This window comes from Oncorhynchus masou, unplaced genomic scaffold, assembly GCF_036934945.1.
Source record: "Oncorhynchus masou masou isolate Uvic2021 unplaced genomic scaffold, UVic_Omas_1.1 unplaced_scaffold_514, whole genome shotgun sequence".
Classification (NCBI taxonomy): Eukaryota; Metazoa; Chordata; class Actinopteri; order Salmoniformes; family Salmonidae; genus Oncorhynchus; species Oncorhynchus masou.
In genome coordinates, this window is record NW_027011543.1 from 562,195 (window position 1) to 586,308 (window position 24,114).

General features: G+C 45.0%; 1 protein-coding gene across 1 annotated transcript in view; it reads left to right on the forward strand.

Moving 5' to 3' along the window:
• LOC135535772 (uncharacterized) overlaps positions 1–24,106 on the forward strand; it is a 33,282-nt gene extending 9,176 nt beyond the window's left edge. Inside the window, 18 exon segments of the mRNA XM_064962201.1 lie at positions 788–909; positions 1,056–3,003; positions 3,087–3,260; positions 3,340–3,509; positions 3,512–3,608; positions 3,785–3,958; positions 7,171–7,217; positions 7,354–7,918; positions 17,249–17,628; positions 18,252–18,289; positions 19,013–19,077; positions 19,210–19,424; positions 19,593–19,849; positions 20,890–21,024; positions 21,164–21,296; positions 21,398–21,427; positions 22,288–22,570; positions 23,310–24,106. Coding sequence (XP_064818273.1) covers positions 788–909; positions 1,056–3,003; positions 3,087–3,260; positions 3,340–3,509; positions 3,512–3,608; positions 3,785–3,958; positions 7,171–7,217; positions 7,354–7,918; positions 17,249–17,628; positions 18,252–18,289; positions 19,013–19,077; positions 19,210–19,424; positions 19,593–19,849; positions 20,890–21,024; positions 21,164–21,296; positions 21,398–21,427; positions 22,288–22,570; positions 23,310–23,316 — 4,840 coding nt within the window. The 3' untranslated portion in view covers positions 23,317–24,106.
• The last annotated feature ends 8 nt before the right edge of the window (positions 24,107–24,114 follow it).

Sequence of the window (24,114 nt, forward strand, 5' to 3'; positions counted from 1 at the left end):
GCGTGCAGATGCACTCACACCTGCCTGCTGCCATTCCTGAGCAAAATCTGTACTGGTGGTGCCCCGATCCCGCAGCTGAATCAACTTTAGGAGACGGTCCTGGCGCTTGCTGGAATTTGGGAGCCCTGAAGCCTTCATTCACAACAATTGAACCGCTCTCCTTGAAGCTCTTGATGATCCGATAAATGGTTGATTTAGGTGCGATCTTACTGGCAGCAATATCCTTGCCCGTGAATCCCTTTTTTTGTGCAAAGCAATGATGACGGCACGTGTCTCCTTGCAGGTAACCATGGTTGACAGAGGAAGAACAATGATTCCAAACAGAACCCTCCTTTTGAAGCTTCCAGTCTGTTATTCGAACTCAATCAGCATGACAGAGTGATCTACAGCCTTATCCTCATCAACACTCGCACCTGTGTTAAGGAGAGAATCACTGACATGATGTCAGCTGGTCCTTTTGCGGCAGGGCTGAAATGCAGTGGAAATGATTTTTGGGGATTCAGCTCATTTGCAAAGAGGGGCTTTGAAAATCATCTGATCACTCTTCATAACATTCTGGAGTATATGCAAATTGCCAACATACAAACAGAGGCAGCAGACTATGTGAAAATTAATATTCATTCTCAAAACTTTTGGCCATGACTGTACATCATTCATTTAAAAGGCCAAAAATGGATTTACCAATTGCAGACTGTAGCTTTAAAAGAAACATCAGGACTTCAGAAGTTCCACTCTACAGTTGTTAAAATGAAGTAGATGAGGTGATCTGTCTCCCTGTTTTGTTCAGTGTCCAGAAGCCCAGAGCAGAGTCACCTACAACCAGCCTGCTATCAATGAAGAGTGATCAGCCACCTGCTTTCAGCCAGGAACCATTACCAGATGACAATAAGGAAGTGGAGAGTTTGGACAGTGAGGATGTATTAAATATCACACACAACCTTCTGGACAGAAGAAGTAAAACTGTGTTTCATACAATATCACAAAGAACGGTACAAACGCCCTTATAAAACACACACATTAACTGATGAGTCCCAACTCTCATTGTTTTCCTACAGGTCAAACTCTGCTGACAGTCCAACAAGACATCAAGGCTAAACTGAAACACAAGTATCAACACATATCTGAAGGAATTGGACACCATGGAAACCAAAGTCTGTTCAAAGACATCTACACAGAGCTCTACATCACAGAGGGTGGAAGTGGAGGGCTCAATAATGAACATGAGGTTAGACAGATCGAGATGGCATCCAAGAAACAACCCACACAAGAGACACCAATCAAATGCAATGACATCTTCAAGCCTTTACCTGGACAACACAAACCTATCAGAACTGTGCTGACCAAAGGAATAACTGGTGTTGGAAAAACAGTCTCTGTGCAGAAGGTCATCCTTGACTGGGCAGAGGGGAAAGCAAATCAGAACGTTCATTTCATGTTTCCTCTTCCTTTCCGTGATCTGAACCTGAAAAAGGACCAATACAGTCTGATGCAACTTCTTTCCCACTACTTCTCAGAGCTGAAAGAGATTGACAGCATTGAAGATGGTGAAACCAAAACTGTTTTCATTTTTGATGGTCTGGATGAGTGTCGACTTCCTCTAGACTTCAAAAACAATGAGAAGTGCTGTGATGTCACGAAGCCAACCTCAGTGGACGTGCTGCTGACAAACCTCATCAAGGGGAATCTGCTTCCCTCTGCGCTCCTCTGGATAACCTCACGGCATGCAGCAGCCAATCAGATCCCTCCTGAGTGTGTTGACCAGGTGACAGAGGTACGAGGGTTCAATGATCCACAGAAGGAGGAGTATTTCAGGAAGAAAATCACAGATCAGAATCTGGCCAATGAAATCATCAAACACGTGAAGACATCAAGGAGCCTCCACATCATGTGCCACATGCCAGTCTTCTGTTGGATATCAGCCACTGTCCTTGAGATGATGCTGAAAGAGGCAGAGAAGGATGAAGTCCCCAAAACTCTGACCCAGATGTACTCACACTTCATGATCCAAATCATTGTGAAGAACAGGAAGTACAACAAAGCCACAGAGACGAACCCAAAGGAACTGTCTCAGTCAGACAAAGAGATGATCCTTAAACTGGCAAAGCTGGCTTTCCAACAGCTGCAGAAGGGCAACCTGATCTTCTATGAGGAGGACCTGAGAGAGTGTGGCATTGACGTCACAGAGGCATCAGAGTACTCAGCATTGTGTACAGAGATCTTTAAAGAAGAATCTGGGCTGTACCAAGACAAGGTCTACAGCTTTGTGCATCTGAGCATTCAGGAGCTTCTAGCAGCAGTGCATGCTTTAGAGTCATGTCTGGGCAAGAAGGAAAAAGTTTTCTCCCCCAAAGCAGTCACCAGTGATGATGTCACAGCAGTCACTAAGGGCCAAGATTATTATGAAAACAGCCGATTCAAATTCTGGTCCTACAAGTTGAAGCCTGACAAGTTGACGTCAATCGATGATAATGATTACGATGATTCCGATGAAGACAAAAAGGATGACAATGATGAAGAGGAGTCAATACAGTTGTCTGATTTACACAGGAGAGCAGTGGACCAGGCCTTGAAGAGTGAGATTGGACACCTGGACCTGTTCCTCTGCTTCCTTCTGGGTCTCTCACTGGCATCCAATCAGAATCTGTTACAAGGCCTTCTGACACAGACAAAAAGAACAACACAGACCAATGAGGAAACAGTTGAGAGAACAGCCAGGTACCTTTCAGACAAGATCAAGGAGGAATCCTCACCAGAAAGGATCATCAACTTGTTCCACTGTCTGAATGAACTTGGTTCCAACTCTCTAGTTGAAGACATGCAGACCTCCCTGCGATCAGGAACTCTTTCAGAAACAAGACTAAAACCTGACCAATGTTCAGCCCTGGCCTACCTGTTACTGATGTCAGAGGAGGTGCTGGAGGAGTTTGACCTGAAGACATACAACACATCAGAGGAAGGTTATCAGAGGTTGCTGCCGGTAGTGAAAACCTGCAAGAGAGCACTGTAAGTTCTGTTATTGAGTTGATGTTTACAGTGTCATTATAATGAAGGATTTGTATGTCTAACAGATCATCTACTCTCTCCAGACTGGATCGCTGTAAACTCACATATAAATCCTGTGAGACTCTGACCTCAGCTCTGCAGACACCTAACTCTCCCCTGAGAGAACTGGACCTCAGCTCCAATGACCTGGGAGACAGAGGAGTGGAGCTGCTCTGTGTTGGACTAACCAGTCCCCTCTGCAACATACAGACACTAGTGTGAGTTAAATATCTTCAGTAGGAGTTATTATGTGGAGGTTTTAAGCATGTGTTAATCATGTGATATTCTCCCCTCTAGTCTTGGTCAGTGTGGTCTGACAGAGGGTTGCTGTTCAGATCTGGCCTCAGTCCTGAGTTCACCCAACTCACAACTGAACCAACTGGAGCTGAGAGACAATGACCTGCAGGACTCAGGAGTTACACTGCTGTCTGCTGGACTGGAGGATCCAGACTGTAAACTACACACACTGGGGTAAGTACAGCTGTTTCAGTCAGGTCTGTACTGAGCTGAGTTACACTGCTGTCTGCTGGACTGGAGGATCCAGACTGTAAACTACACACACTGGGGTAAGTACAGCTGTTTCAGTCAGGTCGGTACTGAGCTTAGTAAAACAAATACTCTGATGTTACTCAAATCTGATGTTTCATGACAATGTTTCTTTCATGGACAAATTAATTGGTGTCCTACTAGATGATTGACACCAGTACATCAAATTAGACAGCTGTTGTGTGTCTCTCTGTAGGCTGTCTGGCTGTCTGGTCACAGAGGAGGGCTGTGCTGCTCTGTCATCAGCTCTGAGGTCAAACCCCTCCCACCTGAAAGAGCTGGACCTGAGCTACAATCACCCAAGAGACTCTACAGGGGGACTGCTTTCAGCTGCTCTGATGGATCTCACATATAAACTGATGAAGCTGAAGTAAGTCAGAGTAGATGTCCTAATAGTGTGAGCAGCGGTTGTGTGATATGTAGTGTAGTAGGGTCAGTAACATGAGGACATGATGGTAGAATTAAGGGGAAGTTTACCCAGCAGGCTGAGCACTCCAACACAGCATACATCATCACCACATGAATACTCTTCTTCTGCATCTCTGATATCCTGTTGGAATTGTATTCCGTTCTGTATGCAGTAGGTAGGATAGAATACCTGTATGTCTCTAGTAATGAATTGTACTCTGTTCTGTATGCAGTAGGTAGGATAGAATACCTGTATGTCTCAGGTAATGAATTGTACTCCGTTCTGTATGCAGTAGGTAGGATAGAATACCTGTATGTCTTTCGTAATGAATTGTACTCATTACATTACAGAAAGTATTCACCCCCTTGGCATTTTTCCTATTTTGTTGCCTTACAACCTGGAATTAAAATGGATAATTTGATTCACAGCAGGTATCATTTGATTTTCACAACATGCCTACCACTTTGAAGATATAACATATTTTTTCTTTTGAAACGAGACAAAAGACAAAAAAAACAGAAGAAAAAAAAAACAGAACTTGAGTATAACTATTAACCCTCACAAAGTCAATACTTTGTAAAGCCACCTTCTGCAGCAATCACAACTGCAAGTCTCTTGGGATATGTCTCTATAAGCTTGGCACATCGAGCCACTGGGATTTTTACCCATTCTTCATGGCAAAACTGCTCCAGCTCCTTCAAGTTGGATGGGTTCCACTGGTAAACAGCAATCTTTAAGTCATTCCAGAGATTCTCAATTGGATTGAGATGTTGGGCTTTGACAAGGCCATTCCAAGACATGTAAATGTTTCCCCTAAAACCACCTGAGTGTTGCTTTAGTAGTATGCTTACGGTCACTGTCCTGCTGGAAGGTGAACCTCCGTCCCAGTCTCAAATCTCTGGAAGACTGAAACAGGTTTCCGTAAAGAATTTCCTTGGATTTAGCGTCATCCATCATTCCTTCAATTCTGACCAGTTTCCCAGTCCCTGCAAATGGAAAAACATCCCCACAGCATGAAACTGTCACCACCATGCGTCACTGTGGGGATGGTGTTCTCGGGGTGATGAGAGTTGTTGGATTTGCACCAGACATCACGTTTTCCTTGATGGCTAAAAAGCTACATTTTATTCTCATCTGACCAGAGTACATTCTTCCATATGTTTGGGGAGTCTCCCACAAGCTATCTGGCGTACACCAAACGTGTTTGCTTATTTTCTTCTTTAAGCAATGGCTTTTTTCTGACCACTCTCCCGTAATGCTCTGTGGAGTATATGGCTTAAAGTGGTCCTATGGACAGATAACCCTGAAGGAGCTGCAAAGATTGGAGTGTCGTTGGTCTCTTCGTTGCCTCTTGATTAATGCCCTCCTTGCCTGGTCTGTGAGTTTTGGTGGGCGGCCCTCTCTTGGCAGGTTTGTTGGGTTGTCATATTCTTTCCATTTGTTAATAATGGATTTAATGGTGCTCCGTGGGATGTTCAAAATTTGATATTTTTTTATAACCCAACCCTGATCTGTACTTCTCCACAACTTTGTCCCTGACCTGTTTGGAGAGCTCCTTGGTCTTCATGGTGCCCCTTGCTTCGTGGTGTTGCAGACTCTGGGGCATTTCAGAACAGGGGTGTGTATATATACTGAGATCATGTGACACTTAGATTGCACACAGGTGGACTTTATGTAACTAATTTTGTGACTTCTGAAGGTAATTGTTGCACCAGATCTTATTGAGGGGTTTCATAGCAAAGGGGTGAATACATATACACACACCACTTTTCCATTTTGAATATTTTCAAACAAGTTCACTTTTAAATTCCACTTCACCAATTTAACCTGTTGAAACTCTGGGGGCGATATATCATTTTTGGATAAAAAAGACGTGCCCGTTTTAAGCGCAATATTTTGTCACAAAAAGATGCTCAACTATGCATATAATTGATAGCTTTGGAAAGAAAACACTCTGACGTTTCCAGAACTGCAAAGATATTCTCTGTGCGTGCCCGAGAACGTGAGCTACAGGCAAAACCAAGATGAAACGGCATCCAGGAAATCAGCAGGATTTTTGAGGCTCCGTTTTCCATTGTCTCCTTATATGGCTGTGAATGTGAGAGGAATGAGCCTGCCCTTTCTGTCGTTTCCCAAGGTGTCTGCAGCATTGTGACGTATTTGTAGACATATCATTGGAAGATTGACCATAAGAGACCACATTTACCAGGTGTCCGCCCGGTGTCCTGCGCCGAAATTGGTGCGCAAACCTCAGCTGCAAGTATTTTTCCATGGAATTCAGAGAAGAAAGCAGGCTTCCACGAACTGCATATCAATGAAGAGAAATGTGAAAAAAACACCTTGAGGATTGATTCCAAACAACGTTTGCCATGTTTCGGTCGATATTATGGAGTTAATTCGGAAAAAGTTTGACGTTGTTGGTGTCTGAATTTTCGGTTCGGTAGCCAAATGTGATGTACAAAACGGAGCGATTTCTCCTACACAAAGATTCTTTCAGGAAAAACTGAACATTTGCTATGTAACTGAGAGTCTCCTCATTTAAAACATCCGAAGCTCTTCAAAGGTAAATGATTTTATTTATTTGGTTATCTGGTTTTTGTGTAAATGTTGCGTGCTAAATGCTACTCAAAATGCTAGCTTAGCATACTCTTACACAAATTAGTGAATTGCTATGGTTCAAAAGCATATTTTGAAAATCTGAGATGACAGTGTTGTTAAGAAAAGGCTAAGCTTGAGAGCAGGCGCATTATTTTCATTTTATTTGCGATTTTCAGAAATCGTTAACGTTGCGTTATGCTAATGAGCCTGAGGCTTTATTCACGATCCCGGATCTGGGATGGGGAGTTTCAAGAGTTAAACTATTTTGTCCATTACATGAAATCCAAATAAAAATCTATTAAAAATACAGGTTGTAATGCAACAAAATAGGAAAAACACCAAGGGGAATACTTTTGCAAGGCACTGTATGCAGATAGGATAGAATACCTGTATGTCTCTAGTAATGAACTGTACTCTGTTCTGTATGCAGTAGGTAGGATAGAATACCTGTATGTCTCTAGTAATGAACTAGATAGTGCACCAGAACTGGATAGTGCACCAGAACACAACAATATGGTTTAAATGTTGACTGCTGTATTAGGTCTTTGTCAGTCAATAACTTGTTTCTCCTACAGTGTGGATCATGGTGGAGAGTGCAGGCTGAAATCAGGGCCACGGAAATGTAAGTCTCTTCAATCCTAATTAACTGCATATTCAGAACTAGAGTAACATAGTAACTGATCAATACTTGTTCTGTACCTACAATACAACATTATAAATGAAGATGTGGTTTGATTAAACTCTCACTTTGTCTACAGATGCTTGTCATCTCACCCTGGACCCAAATACAGCACACCCATACCTGATACTGTCTGAGGGGAACTGTAAAATGACATGTGTGGTGGAGGAGCAGCATTATGAAGACCATCCAGACAGATTTGATTGTCGTCACCAAGTTCTCTGCAGAGAAGGCTTATCTGGAGGTCATTATTACTGGGAGGTGGAGAGGGATGGTGACTGGGATGGTGGCAAGGCTTACATTGGTGTGGTGTACAAAAGAATAAAGAGGAAGGGAGAAGAGGATGACAGTTGGATTGGACACAATAAGGAGTCCTGGTGTTTAGTCTGCTCTGACAGTGATTATCACTTTTACCATGCTGGAGTCCATAGCAGATCCATCCCTGGTCCTGGTCCTAGCACAGTTGGTGTGTTTCTGGACTGGTCAGCTGGTACTTTGTCCTTCTATAGTGTGTCCTCCTCTGGTACACTGACACACCTTCACACAGAACACACCACATTCACTGAACCCCTCTATCCTGGGTTTGGGTTTGAGGTTTCCTCCTCTGTGACCCCGTGTCAGATAAATGACCAACACATTCAGAGGTGAGTCAAATAGCAATGTTTCATCATTTGTTTTGTCACGTTCTTTCAAAATCGAACCCAGAAGTAGACCAGGACAAGGAGAGTAGGAAGAAGGTGAGTATTTATTTACAAGTGAATGTGAATGGGTAGATATATCCAGGTGGCGTAGCGGGCAGCGGTGGTGAGTTGATGGGAGTAAATAGGTGGATCCAATGGGGTAGCGGAATTCTCCAACGACCAGGCGGGAATGGGGTAAATGATCCGGGTGAGTAACTGAAGACAGAACAAACGGAGGTAAGTTTAAGGCAAGCAATACGTAAAAAAAAAAAAAAACAAATTCTATCCAACTTGAGGCTGATACTATGGCACGACATACTGTTCATGGCTAACGATCCGGCAGGGAATGGATGTCAGGTCCGGGCTTATGAAGAGGAGAGATGATGATCAGGACCAGGTGGGCAAATAGCTGATGGGATACAGGTGCGGGTAATCAGAACTCCCAACTGGCTACATTGCCCGGCAACCAGACAGGGTGCGTTCCAGGACACCGGAAACACACTCCAGGACAGAAACACAGGCAAACACAGACTCAGGATGCGGGATTCGTGACAGTACCCCCCCTCCGACGAACGCCACCGGGCGGACTACCTGGAGCGCCAGGGTGGAGGCGGTAGAAGTCACGAAGCAGGTCGTCATCAAGGATCTGACGCCGAGGAATCCAACTCCTCTCCTCTGGACCATATCCTTCCCAATCCACGAGATATTGGAAACCTCGACCCCGCCGTCTGGAATCCATTATGCGGCACACCGTGTAGGCAGGACCACCTCCGATCATCCGAGGAGGAGGAGGACGAGAAGGAGGGGGCAACAGAGAACTAAGGAGAACCGGCTTGAGGCAGGAGACATGAAAGGTGGGGTGTACTCGAAGCGTTGCCGGCAATTTGAGTCGGACCACAACAGTGTTAATGATTCTCTCCACCACAAACGGACCAATGAACTTTGGTGACAGTTTCCTTGACTCAGTCCGTAGAGGAAGATCCCGTGTAGCCAACCAAACCTTATCTCCGATGGTATAAGCGGGAGCAGGAATACGGCGACGATTCGCCTGGATCTGATATTGGTCAGAAACTCTAAGGAGGACCTTCCTGGCCCGATGCCAGGTCCGGTGGCAACGACGAATGTGGGCCTGGACAGAAGGAACCGAAAGATCCCTCTCCTGAGAAGGAAACAAGGGAGGTTGGTATCCGTACAGGCATTGGAAGGGGGACATCCCAGTGGCAGATGAAGGAAGGGTATTATGGGCATACTCGACCCAGGGTAATTGAGATGACCAAGAGGTGGGATCAGAGGAGACAAGACAACGCAGCGTGGACTCCATCTTCTGGTTGGCTCTCTCCGCCTGACCATTAGATTGGGGGTGAAATCCAGATGTGAGACTGACTGTAGCTCCAATGGCCAAACAGAAAGATTTCCAGACAGCAGAGGTGAACTGAGGACCACGGTCAGAAACAATGTCACAGGGCAACCCGTGGACCCTGAACACCTCCCTAACCAGGATCTCGGACGTCTCAGTGGCAGAAGGCAGCTTGGAGAGGGGAACAAAGTGGGCAAACTTGCTGAATCTATCCACAATGGTCAGAATAACCGTGTTACCAACAGAAGAGGGCAACCCCGTGACAAACTCCAGGGCCAGATGCGACCAAGGTCGCCGGGGAATAGGTAGGGGGTGAAGAAGCCCAGAGCTGGCCCGATTGGTACTCTTATTCTGCGCACAAACAGGACAAGCGGCAACAAACCTCCGGGTATCTTCTCCCATGGCAGGCCACCAAAATCGTCTGCGCAGTAGCGCCATAGTCCGAGCAACACCAGGGTGACAAGCTATCTTGCTGGCGTGGGACCACTGAAGGACAGCAGAACGAACCGACTCAGGCACGAACAACCGACCGGGTGGACCGTAACTGGGCCCGGGCTGTGTCCGAAGAGCCGCCATCACCTCCTCCTCAATCCTCCATGTAACGGCTCCCACAACAACGTTCTGGGGAAGAATCGTCTCAGTCTTGGCCCCACTCTCCTCCGTCTTGGAGAACATCCGGGACAGGGCGTCCGCCTTCCCGTTCTTCGACCCAGGTCGGTGGGGAGGAAGGGACAGAGCCTTCTGTTTACTGAATACTTCACCGAACTCGTGATATGTTTCTGGAACCAGGGACAAATCAGGAGGAGCAGAGTCACTGACCTGACTGGAAACGGCAGGGGAACAGGCAGTCCTAAGGCAGTTAGCATGACAATCAATGCTCCAACTAGTTACCTTACCCGTCACCCAATCAAACGAGGGATTGTGTTCCTTCAGCCAGGGATAACCAAGAACCAGAGGAACATGGGGCGAGGAAAGAATGAAGAAGGAGATAAACTCTGAATGATTCCCCGACAACAACATCTTAACCGGTTCAGTCCTCATAGTGATCCGTGCCAGACTACTGCCATTCAGAGTGGTTGCTTCAATGGCTTCCGGCAATTGCTCCTTGGAAAGCCCCAGCTGTTCCACCAAGTCGGCATCAATAAAGCTGCCATCGGCACCTGAATCGATAAAAGCGTTCATCTCTAAGCTCTGATCCTTATTCATAAGGGTCGCAGGAAAACGGGGTCTGACAGGATCTTTGAGAGGTTGAAACTGGCTCGCTAAAATTCCTCCCAAAACTAGCGAGCCGGGCAGTTTAACCTGTTGATGCTCTGGGGGCGCTATTTCATTTTTGGATGAAAAACGTTCCCGTTTTAAACAAGATATTTTGTCACAAAAAGATGCTCGACTATGCATATAATTGCTACCGTTCGAAAGAAAACACTCTGACGTGTCCAGAAATACAAAGATCTTCTCTGTGAATGCCCTATAACGTGAGCTTCAGGCAAAACCAAGATGAGATGGCATCCAGGAAATGACAAGGATTTTTGAGGCTCTGTTTTCCATGGTTTCCTTATATGGCTGTGAACGCGAGAGGAGTAAGTCTGCCCTTTCTGTCGTTTCCCCAAGGTGTCTGCAGCATTGTGACGTATTTGTAGGCAGATCATTGGAAGATTGACCATAACAGACCACATTTACCACGTGTCCGCCCGGTGTCCTGCGCCGAAATTGGTGCGCAAAAGTCACCTGCCAGTATTTTTCCATACGATACAGAGAGTAAAGCAAGCTTCCACGAACTGCATGTCAATGAAGAGATATGTGAAAAAACACCTTGAGGACTGATTCCAAACAACGTTTGCCATGTTTCAGTCGATATTATGTAGTTAATCCGGAAAAAGTTTTACGTTGTAGGTGACTGCATTTTCGGTTCGTTTCGGTAGCCAGACGCAATGTAGAAAACGGAACGATTTCTCCTACACACAGACGCTTTCAGGAAACACTGCGCATTTGGTATGTGACTGAGAGTCTCCTCATTGAAAACATCAGAAGCTCTTCAAAGGTAAATGATTTTATTTATTTGGTTATCTGGTTTTTGTGAAAATGTTGCGTGCTACATGCTACACAATGCTATGCTAGCTTTGCATACTCTTACACAAATTAGTCAATTTCTATGGTTCAAAAGCATATTTTGAAAATCTGAGATGACAGTGTTGTTAAGAAAAGGCTAAGCTTGAGAGCAGACGCATTATTTTAATTTTATTTGCGATTTTCAGAAATCGTTAACGTTGCGTTATGCTAATGAGCCTGAGGCTTTAGTCACGATCCCGGATCCAGGATGGGGAGTTTCAAGAAGTTAACGGGTGCTGTGGACAAGCGGAGATGTAATGTCCCGAGGTACCACAGTAGAGACAGCTGTTGGTCTCACGTCTACGTTGGCGCTCCTCCTTAGTTAGCCCGTGTCGCCCCACTTGCATTGGTTCAGGATCTGGTGGCAAGACCCCTCCACTAATCCCGTGTGGGGAATAACGATCAATACGTTCTGGTTCACTTCCTGAACCAAATGGTAACCGAGTTGCTGATTGATTGGATGGGCCCCACTGCTTCTCCCTCCTTCTCTCTTGGACTCTATTATCTACCCGAATAGATAAAGTGACCAAGCTGTCTAGGTCACTAGGCTCTGGATAGGATATCAGCTCGTCCTTGAGTTGCTCCGACAACCCCTGGTAAAAAGCCCATTGTAGTGACTCCTCATTCCAACCACTCTCCACAGACAATGTCCTGAACTCGATCATAAAGTCTGCCACACTGCGAGCTCCTTGGCGAAGAGTAAACAATCGTTTAGCTGCGTCCTTACCTCGGACTGGATGGTCAAAAAGCTCTCATCTCTCCCGCGAACTCCTGGTAAGAAGCCATGCAGGTCTCCTGTCGTTCCCAAACGGCTGAAGCCCATTCCAGAGCTCTTCCACGCAGCAGTTCAATAACAAAGGCTATCCTAGCCTTGTCAGTGGCGTAAGAATGGGGCTGCAGATCAAACACTAACCCACACTGCATAAGAAACGAACGGCATCTTCCCAAATCCCCTTCATATTTATCAGGCGTCGGTACCTTGGGTTCACGGAAGGAAACCGCACCAGACACGGCAGGTGAGATGGGTGAAACAGGTGGTGAATGAATCGCCGGAAAACAGAGCTGATCCTGGATTTGTGTCAAGCTAGCAGATAAGTTCTGAATTGAACCCGCTATCTCCTGTAGCGCCGTCTTGTGTTGTCCCAATATCTTCCCCTGCTGGGTAATGGCATGGCAAATGGAGTCCAGGTCCGCTGGGTTCATCCTAGGCCGGATCGTTCTGTCACGTTCTTTCAAAATCGAACCCAGAAGCAGACCAGGACAAGGAGAGTAGGAAGAAGGTGAGTATTTATTTACAAGTGAATGTGAATGGGTAGATATATCCAGGTGGCGTAGCGGGCAGCGGTGGTGAGTTGATGGGAGTAAATAGGTGGATCCAATAGGGTAGCGGAATTCTCCGATGACCAGGCGGGAATGGGGTAAATGATCCAGGTGAGTAACTGAAGACAGAACAAACGGAGGTAAGTTTAAGGCAAGCAATACGTAAAAAAACAACAAAACAAATTCTATCCAACTTGAGGCTGATACTATGGCACGACATACTGTTCATGGCTAACGATCCGGCAGGGAATGGATGTCAGGTCCGGGCTTATGAAGAGGAGAGATGATGATCAGGACCAGGTGGGCAAGTAGCTGATGGGATACAGGTGCGGGTAATCAGAACTCCCAACTGGCTACATTGCCCGGCAACCAGACAGGGTGCGTTCCAGGACACCGGAAACACACTCCAGGACAGAAACACAGGCAAACACAGACTCAGGAAGCGGGATTCGTGACATGTTTCCTCTGGAATATTTTCTATAATTAGATAACTAGTAGTGGTGTGTTTTCATGTGTTCTGTTGGACCTACAGACAGTTAGATTAGTAGTAGTGGTGTGTTTTAATGTGTTCTGTTGGACCTACAGACAGTTAGATTAGTAGTAGAGGTCAAATCAAATAAAATAAAATCCAATTTTATTTGTCACATGCACATGGTTAGCAGATGATAATGCGAGTGTAGTGAAATGCTTGTGCTTCTCGTTCCGACAATGCAGTAATAACCAACAAGTAATCTAACTAACAATTCCAAAACTAATTTCTTATACACAGTGTAAGGGGATAAAGAATATGTACATAAAGATATGAATGAGTGATGGTGCAGAGCCGCATAGGCAAGATACAGTAGATGGTATCGAGTACAGTATATACATATGAGATGACTATGTAAACAAAGTGTCATAGTTAAAGTGGCTAGTGATACATGTATTACATAAGGATGCAGTAGATGATATAGAGTACAGTAACCCTAATCCTATACGTATATATATGAGATGAATAATGTAGGTTATGTAAACATTATATTAGGTAGCATTGTTTAAAGTGGCTAGTGATACATTTTACATCATTCCCATCAATTCCCATTATCAAAGTGGCTGGAGTTGAGTCAGTGTGTTGGCAGCAGCCACTCAATGTTAGTGGTTGCTGTTTAACAGTCTGATGGCCTTGAGATAGAAGCTGTTTTTCAGTCTCTCGGTCCCAGCTTTGATGCACCTGTACTGACCTCGCCTTCTGGATGATAGTCGGGTGAACAGGCAGTGGCTCGGGTGGGTGTTGTCCTTGATGATCTTTGTGGCATTCCTGTAACATCGGGTGGTGTAGGTGTCCTGGAGGGCAGGTAGTTTGCCCCCGGTGATATGTTGTGCAGACCTCACTACCCTCTGGAGAGCCTTACGGTTGAGGGCGGAGCAGTTGCCGTATCAGGCGGTGATACAGCCCGCCAGGATGCTCTCGATTGTGCATCTGTAGAAGTTTGTGAGTGCTTTTGGTGACAAGCCGAATTTCTTCAGCCTCCTGAGGTTGAAGAGGTGCTGCTGCGCCTTCTTCACGATGCAGTCTGTGTGAGTTGACCAATTCAGTTTGTCTGTGATGTGTATGCCGAGGAATTTAAAACTTACTACCCTCTCCACTACTGTTTCATCGATGTGGATAGGGGGGTGTTCCCTCTGCTGTTTCCTGAAGTCCACAATCATCTCCTTAGTTTTGTTGACGTTATTGTCCTGACACCACACTCCGAGGGCCCTCACCTCCTCCCTGTAGGCCGTCTCGTCATTGTTGGTAATCAAGCTTACCACTGTTGTGTCGTCCGCAAACTTGATGATTGAGTTTTTGGCGTGCGTGGCCACGCAGTCGTGGGTGAACAGGGAGTACAGGAGAGGGCTCAGAACGCACCCTTGTGGGGCCCCAGTGTTGAGGATCAGCGGGGTGGAGATGTTGTTGCCTACCCTCACCACCTGGGGGCGGCCCGTCAGGAAGTCCAGTATCCAGTTGCACAGGGCGGGGTCGAGACCCAGGGTCTCGAGCTTGATGACGAGCTTGGAGGGTACTATGGTGTTAAATGCCGAGCTGTAGTCGATGAACAGCATTCTCACATAGGTATTCCTCTTGTCCAGATGGGTTAGGGCAGTGTGCAGTGTGGTTGAGATTGCATCGTCTGTGGACCTATTTGGGCAGTAAGCAAATTGGAGTGGGTCTAGGGTGTCAGGTAGGGTGGAGGTGATATGGTCCTTGACTAGTCTCTCAAAGCACTTCATGATGACGGAAGTGAGTGCTACGGGGCGGTAGTCATTTAGCTCAGTTACCTTAGCTTTCTTGGGAACAGGAACAATGGTGGCCCTCTTGAAGCATGTGGGAACACCAGACTGGTATAGGGATTGATTGAATATGTCCGTAAACACACCAGCCACCTGGTCTGCGCATGCTCTGAGGGCGCGGCTGGGGATGCCGTCTGGGCCTACAGCCTTGCGAGGGTTAACACGTTTAAATGTTTTACTCACCTCGGCTGCAGTGAAGGAGAGACCGCATGTTTTCGTTGCAGGCCGTGTCAGTGGCACTGTATTGTCCTCAAAGCGGGCAAAAAAGTTATTTAGTCTGCCTGGGAGCAAGACATCCTGGTCCGTGACTGGGCTGGATTTCTTCTTGTAGTCCGTGGTTGATTGTAGACCCTGCCACATACCTCTTGTGTCTGAGCCGTTGAATTGAGATTCTACTTTGTCTCTATACTGACGCTTAGCTTGTTTGATAGCCTTGCGGAGGGAATAGCTGCACTGTTTGTATTCAGTCATGTTACCAGTCACCTTGCCCTGATTAAAAGCAGTGGTTCATGCTTTAAGTTTCACGCGAATGCTGCCATAAATCCACGGTTTCTGGTTAGGGAATGTTTTAATCGTTGCTATGGGCACGACATCTTCAGCTTGGTCGGACCAGCGTTGGACAGACCTCAGCGTTGGAGCTTCTTGTTTTAGTTTCTGTCTGTTGGCAGGGATCAGCAAAATGGAGTCGTGGTCAGCTTTTCCGAAAGGAGGGCGGGGCAGGGCCTTATATGCGTCGCGGAAGTCAGAATAACAATGATCCAAGGTTTTTCCAGCCCTGGTTGCGCAATCGATATGCTGATAAAATTTAGGGAGTCTTGTTTTCAGATTAGCATTTTTTAAATCCCCAGCTACAATTCATGCAGCCTCAGGATGTATGGATTCCAGTTTGCAAAGAGTCAAATAAAGTTTGTTCAGAACCATCGATGTGTCTGCTTTGGGGGGCATATATATGGTTGTGATTACAATCGAAGAGAATTCTCTTGATAGATAAGGCGGTCAACATTTGATTGTGAGGAATTCTAAATCAGGTGAACAGAAGGATTTGAGTTCCTGTATGTTTCTGTGATCACACCATGTCTCGTTAGCCATAAGGCATACGCCCCTGCACCTCTTCTTACCAGAAAGGTGTTTCTTTCTGTCAGCGCGATGCGTGGAGAAACCCGCTGGCTGCACTGCCTCCGATAGCGTCTCTCCAGTGAGCCATGTTTCCGTGAAGCAAAGAACGTTACAGTCTCTAATGTCCCTCTGGAATGCTACCCTTGCTCGGATTTCATTAACCTTGTTGTCAAGAGACTGGACATTGGCGAGAAGAATGTTGGACCTACAGACAGTTATATGATTAGTAGTTGTGTGTTTTAATGTGTTAGGCGCACAATTGGTCCAGCGTCATCCGGGTTAGGGGAGGGTTTGGCTGGCGTAGGCCGTCATTGTAAATAACAATGTGTTCTGAACTGACTTGCTTAGTTAAATGTCACCATCAGTATTGACTTTATGGAAGGTGACATAGTGGGTTATGTCAAATTTAGGTAATGCACCCTACATAGGAGCTAGTCTGTCAAGCTTTAAACACCCTTTGTACTGCTTATGAAGACTGTAAGTATTTTATATATAGCATTTATAAGTTGTATTTAGTTTAATCACAGTCTATCCTTCTGCTTGACCAAATCCAGAGACCATGGTGGAGAGAGTTGTATCAAGCCTGGACCTGAGAACACCAGAGACCATGGTGGAGAGAGTTGGACCAAGCCTGGACCTGAGAACACCAGAGACCATGGTGGAGAGAGTTGTATCAAGCCTGGACCTGAGAACACCAGAGACCATGGTGGAGATAGTTGTATCAAGCCTGGACCTGAGAACACCAGAGACCATGGTGGAGAGAGTTGTATCAAGCCTGGACCTGAGGACACCAGAGACCATGGTGGAGAGAGTTGTATCGAGCCTGGACCTGAGAACACCAGAGACCATGGTGGAGAGAGTTGTATCGAGCCTGGACCTGAGGACACCAGAGACCATGGTGGAGAGAGTTGTATCGAGCCTGGACCTGAGGACACCAGAGACCATGGTGGAGATAGTTGTATCGAGCCTGGACCTGAGGACACCAGAGACCATGGTGGAGAGAGTTGTATCAAGCCTGGACCTGAGGACACCAGAGACCATGGTGGAGAGTGTTGGATCAAGCCTGGACCTGAGGACACCAGAGACCATGGTGGAGAGAGTTGGATCAAGCCTGGACCTGAGAACACCAGAGACCATGGTGGAGAGAGTTGTATCGAGCCTGGACCTGAGGACACCAGAGACCATGGTGGAGAGAGTTGTATCGAGCCTGGACCTGAGGACACCAGAGACCATGGTGGAGAGAGTTGTATCGAGCCTGGACCTGAGAACACCAGAGACCATGGTGGAGAGAGTTGGATCGAGCCTGGACCTGAGAACACCAGAGACCATGGTGGAGAGAGTTGGATCGAGCCTGGACCTGAGAACACCAGAGACCATGGTGGAGAGAGTTGTATCGAGCCTGGACCTGAGAACACCAGAGACCATGGTGAAGAGTTTTGGATCGAGCCTGGACCTGAGAAATGTGAGTGTTAATTGATTTCATTGTTTTTAAATCAAAATAGTTTAAAGTGTTCATTATAGTTTATTCCCAGGCAAGGAACACAATAACAATCTATTTGGTCAAAACAAACTTAAAGGTAGAGTCAGCGATATGACGTAGATGCACAAAGTAAACAGCAGAGTGGATCAATTTCTCCAACAACTAAGAACATTAGAGAGCTTGGCAAAACTTCTCTGCTGTTTTGGTCCCGTGGCAAACATTCTGTAAGGGAGTGAAGAGAACACTTGCACATGGGCAGATACTGTGTGTGACTGTGAGAGAGAAGTCAGACATCTTGCTCATTACAATATCTGTGGTGCTGCTCGTACATCATCATTTAGCTGACTCTACCTTTAAGCTCTCATCCTAGAATCTACCAGTTATCAGACCCCCAACATCTACAAAACATGGACCAGAACAATGTTGTTTCCTGCTTCCACAAACATTCATTAATATAACACTAATGTCAGATTATGGTATACTAAAAAGTGTACATTCTGAGACTGCTGCTCACTTATATTCATTTTTATTACAATTCTATTTAATAATTATTAATGCATTATTACATGAGATTGTCCATTTTAAATAACTACTTTTGAATTCAGGGATTCCTCAGAGCTGTAAGACTTGTGACCATGTTGAGGTAAGTCATAATGTCAATTCTTACTTTAACATACCTGCAGGAGTCAGGCACAGTCTCAAAGCCAGGTGTGTACTGACCAACCATTCATACTGGGATATAGACAGTCCTGTGTTCTGCTTTAGTAATATAAACACAGTCTCAAAGCCAGGCGTGTACTGACCAACCATTCATACTGGGATATAGACAGTCCTGTGTTCTGCTTTAGTAATATAAACACAGTCTCAAAGCCAGGTGTGTACTGACCAACCATTCATACTGGGATATAGACAGTCCTGTGTTCTGCTTTAGTAATATAAACACAGTCTCAAAGCCAGGTGTGTACTGACCAACCATTCATACTGGGATATAGACAGTCCTGTGTTCTGCTTTAGTAATATAAACACAGTCTCAAAGCCAGGTGTGTACTGACCAACCATTCATACTGGGATAGAGACAGTCCAGTGTTCTGCTTGGAGGCATGCAGGACTTTAGCTGTTGTCATATTTTGTCATTAGACTGTTTAATTGCTAAATCACCAGCATTCCATGTAACATTGAATAAATATATTTGATGAGTTACTTTGGTAATGGGCCAGTTTCCCGGACACATTAAGTCTAGTCCTGGACCTTAAAGAAATTTCTATTGAAACTTCCATTGAGCATGCTTTTTAGTGCAGCACTAGACTCAATCTGTGTCCAGGAAACAGGCACCATATGTATTACTGACATGCTTGTCCTTGTTCAGGACTCCACACACTGGCTTCAGATTGAACCCTTGACTTCCACTGTCCAGGGAGTGACAATGTTCAGGTAAAATAACTACTTTGAACATTTCATTCCACCTGCTAGTGTATTTCCCCATTACCTTTGGGAATAGTCTTCTAATCCAACCTCTCCATTTGACCATGGACCCTCTCTACCACATCTTGTTGTTGCCCTCAGACACAGGACACCCAGAGGGAGTTATGAGTGCACAGTGTCTGGGCTCCGCTGGCTGTGTGAGAGAGATGTCATTCTGAAGTATCACTTCAGGAACTGGGAACCCTACAGTCAACTTCTGAAAGACATGCGGTACACACAAGGTGGTCCATTGCTGGACATCACTATGGAGTTAGGTGAACTGGAGGAAGTTCATCTGCCACACTTTGTCTGTTTAGGTAAAACCATATAGAAATAGTATTCAGAAATACATTTCCGTGTAACTGAGTTTCACTTCCTGAATTAATGAATGAACTATTATGGGAGTTTGAGTTTACTGTGATCTGGTACTGCACATTCTTTGTGGTTTTTTTGTCTTTCTGTCTCCTTTGTACTGTGTTGTTCAGGGACCAACCCTCCCCTGAGGAATGAGATGAAGATTCTTCATGTAGAGGAACATGGAGTGTCTTTAGAGGAAGTGCATGAGGTCACCAGATTCCATGTTAAGATTCTCCATCCCAAGTTCTCACCTATCTCTGTTATATGGAAATCACTGTCTCGTAAGAAAGATGTCCACTGTGACGTGGTCCTCTACATGGCAGTAAAAAGGTCAACAGTCATTTCAAGGCTGTACCTGCTCCTCAGAAACTCCAGTCAGAAAGAGGTGAGCCACTATCACTGAAGTGACAACAGTATGTTGAATCTTACTGAAGGAAAGCTGATAGGTTATTGAAAATCTCTAGATTACAAAGACAACATTCAGCAATGTGAGAAATCTTTTTCTGTCTCGTTCATTTGAAGAGCCAGTAGACGGCACTCTTCCCTCTGGTCTAAGGAGAACCCAATGCCCCTGGGCATTGAAGGGGACATTGCCCTGAGTAGGGTGCTGTCTTTCAGATGGCATGTTAAACGGGTGTCCTCTCTATGGTCACTGAAGATCCCATGGCACTTATCGTAAGAGTGGGAATGTTAACCCTGGTGTCCTGACTCTCCATGGTCACTAAAGATCCCATGGCACTTATCGTAAGAGTGGGGATGTTAACCCTGGTGTCCTGACTCTCCATGGTCACTAAAGATCCCATGGCACTTATCGTAAGAGTAGGGGATGTTAACCCCGGTGTCTTGACTCTCCATGGTCACTGAAGATCCCATGGCACTTATCGTAAGAGTGGGGATGTTAACCCCGGTGTCCTGACTCTCCATGGTCACTAAAGATCCCATGGCACTTATCGTAAGAGTATGGGTGTTAACCCCGGTGTCCTGACTCTCCATGGTCACTGAAGATCCCATGGCACTTATCGTAAGAGTGGGGATGTTAACCCCGGTGTCCTGACTCTCCATGGTCACTAAAGATCCCATGGCACTAATCGTAAGAGTAGGGTTAACCCCGGGATGTCCTGGCTAAATTCCCATTCTGGCCCTCATACCATCATGGCTACCTAATCATCCCCAGCTTCCAATTGGCTCATTTTCCCCTCTCCTCTCCCCTGTAACTCTTCTCCAGGTCTTTGATGTAAAAGAGAATCTCTTCTCAGTCAACTTACCTGGTAAACCTTTAAAATAATATCCTGGTACAATAGGGATCGTAAAACAAAAAAAACATTTTTTTGTTGTTGACAAAAATGGATTGCTCAGTGAGCTGCATGTTGTGTGAATTACGAGACTACATTGTTCTGACTGACTACTACATTGCTCATTTTGTAGGCTGTTCAGGAACGGGAGAAAAACCAGGTGTCCAAAGGATTTTCAGAATTCGTCCTGTCAAGTCCAAACGGGTCCTTAAAGCTGAACAGTTGGTTTGCGTTCAAGAATCCCCGCTCCACTTCCATCAATCCAGAGGTGTAGTTTTATCAGGCTGAGGACATGAATCTGTCATATTGTATATGAATAACTGGAATATCATTCTATTTCACTCTGTTGTCTCAATCGTTGCACCATATGGCCTCCTACAATCGTTGCACCATATGGCCTCCTACAGAAGATTCAGCTGTTACCTGCAGACACCACACCAAGCTGTTGTCAGATGATTATGGGAAACACAGGGGTGGATATTGAGATGGAGTTAATCGGGGATGATGAGAGGACAGTATGGAAATCAGTGGTATCAAAAGGTAAGTAATACTATACATGAACAGTATGTCAATCATCAATGTCCTTTTCTAACAGATGCTATTAAAATGTTTTATGATATTTTCTATTGTTTGTTTTTCAGATGTGTACAGCAACGACTCTCATCCAACATGTAAGTTTGTTTTTGTGGACGAAGTTTTATAAACTGGGTTATAGAGCTAACATCTCTTCAAGTTTGGATGAAGGACACTAATGAAGGTCTTCATGAGTCATGTTCAGTGGGGTGATGAAGACCTTCGTGAGTCGTGTTCAGTGGGGTGATGAAGGTCTTCATGAGTCATGTTCGGTGGGGTGATGAAGACCTTCATGAGTCATGTTCAGTGGGGTGATGAAGGTCTTCATGAGTCGTGTTCAGTGGGGTGATGAAGACCTTCATGAGTCATGTTCAGCAGGGTGATGAAGGTGTAATGATATAAATACTGACAAAGGCACTGTATATGAGGCCTTGTCTTTGTAGAAAGTTGAATCTGTGCTTGAAATGCGATACTTGACTGAGGGACCTTCCAGATGTTGTATGGGGGACAGGTCCAATTTGACATTACAGAGTATTTTCAGTAGACTGTGGACAAAACATTACAATGAAATCCATCTTAATCCCACTATGTAACACAATAGAGAAATCCAAGGGGTGTGAACACTTTTGCAAGGCTCTGTATGTTATGTCGAATAGACAATCGTGTCAGCCAGGGTCGGCATCAATTCCAAATAAATCAGTCCATTCAGGAAGGAAACTGAAATTCCTATTCAATAACTGGAAAAGGGATTCTACTTTTGACTTTCAGTGACTTCTCAATAAACCGAATAGGAATTTCATTTTTACGTTTTGACTGACTACAATTGGAATTGCCTACAACCTTGGAGCTCTATTCAAGAAATGACTATCAGAGGAATGGTAACTGGAGAGACTGCAAGATGTAGAAACAGCTGCTGTTAACCCTAAAAGCATATTAATTTAATTGACCCCCCCTTCAGCATTAATACTCCTTGGGATTCCTGCTGAGGAGTTTCTGAAGAAACACAGGGCTGAACTCATTCAGGGAGTCAAAAACACAAAGCCAATAGCAGATGTTCTGCAGTCAAAGTACATGATTGGTGATGAAGAGTACTCCAGAATAAAAGCTGAAACAACTGAACAGGAGCGAATGAGAGAACTACTGAACGCAGTCCTCCCTAAAGGACCAGAAGTGATGGGAGCTTGTCTCAAAGCTCTCAGTGAACATGAACGCCATCTTGTTAAGTACTTGAGTGAATCGAGGTAAGACCAGTTTCTTTTCTCCCTCCCTTGAATATGTGGAATGATTAAATATAGGTCAAATAAAAACATAGCTACCCAGATCAAAGAGAGATTGTTTTTCAGAATGGAACCATGTTTTTGTGTTGCTGCCTGTAATAAATTACTCTTATCATAAGACCATTATCTAATCATTATCTCATCATTATCTCATCATTACCTCAGGTGTATCATAGGTAAATTATTCCATCATTATCTCATCATTACCTCAGGTGTATCATAGGGCCATTGTCTCATCATTATCTCAGGTGTATCATAGGGGCATTATCTCATCATTATCTCATCATTATCACAGGTGTATAATAGGATCATTATCTCAGGTGTACCATAGGACCATTGTCTCATCATTATCTCAGGTGTATCATAGGGGCATTATCTCATCATTATCTCATCATTATCACAGGTGTATAATAGGGCCATTATCTTGTCATTATCTCATCATTATCTCGGGTGTATCATAGGATCATTATCTCAGGTGTACCATAGGACCATCATCACATCATTATCTCAGGTGTACCATAGGACCATCATAGGGCCATGATCTCATCATTATCTCAGGTATATCATAGGGCCATTATGTCATCATTATCTCAGGTGTATCATTGGACCATCATCACATCATTACCTCAGGTGTATCTCAATCCTCCTTCTTCTCCATACTTTTTGATCTCCCTCTTCCCTTCTCCTCCATCCTGTTTTGTAGCACCTAATCTGAAGATACTGATCCCTGTCTTCTAGTCTGTGGACAAAGACACTTCTCCACCTAATCTGAAGATGTTGAGGCCTGTCTCCTAGTCTGTGGACAAAGACACTTCTCCACCTAATCTGAAGATACTGAGGCCTGTCTCCTAGTCTGTGGAAAAAGACACTTAAGTGATTTTAAGGGAAATGTTTGTTTGTGCTATTCTTTTAACAAATGTTGGGTTTTATTCATGTGCTGTTCTGTAAACTAATTTGTGTGTTCATGCAAGTGGCTGACTGTACAAATCCTCACTATCAGTAGATGTAATTTGGCAGTAAGGCCAGACGTTGGTTTGAGAACGAGATATCTCAGTTTCAAGGTCTCATCTAAGAGAGAAGAAGTCTCGTGAGGTGTTGGTCTGTCCAATGTTATGAACCAGTATTGGTCGGTCACATGAATGAAGCAAACAGTGATGATTCATTAATTATGCTAAATCATGCAAATTTAACTTGTCTGTGTATAGCCATATATGAGAACTGCTGGGGCTGCCCAGGCATAGCTCCTGATTGACATGTGTACTATGGTTCATTGAGTTGGGTCTGACCAGGCATAGCCCCTGATTGACATGTGTACTGTGGTTCATTGAGTTGGGTCTGACCAGGCATAGCCCCTGATTGACATGTGTACTATGGTTCATTGAGTTGGGTCTGACCAGGCATAGCCCCTGATTGACATGTGTACTATGGTTCATTGAGTTGGGTCTGACCAGGTATAGCCCCTGATTGACATGTGTACTATGGTTCATTGAGTTGGGTCTGACCAGGCA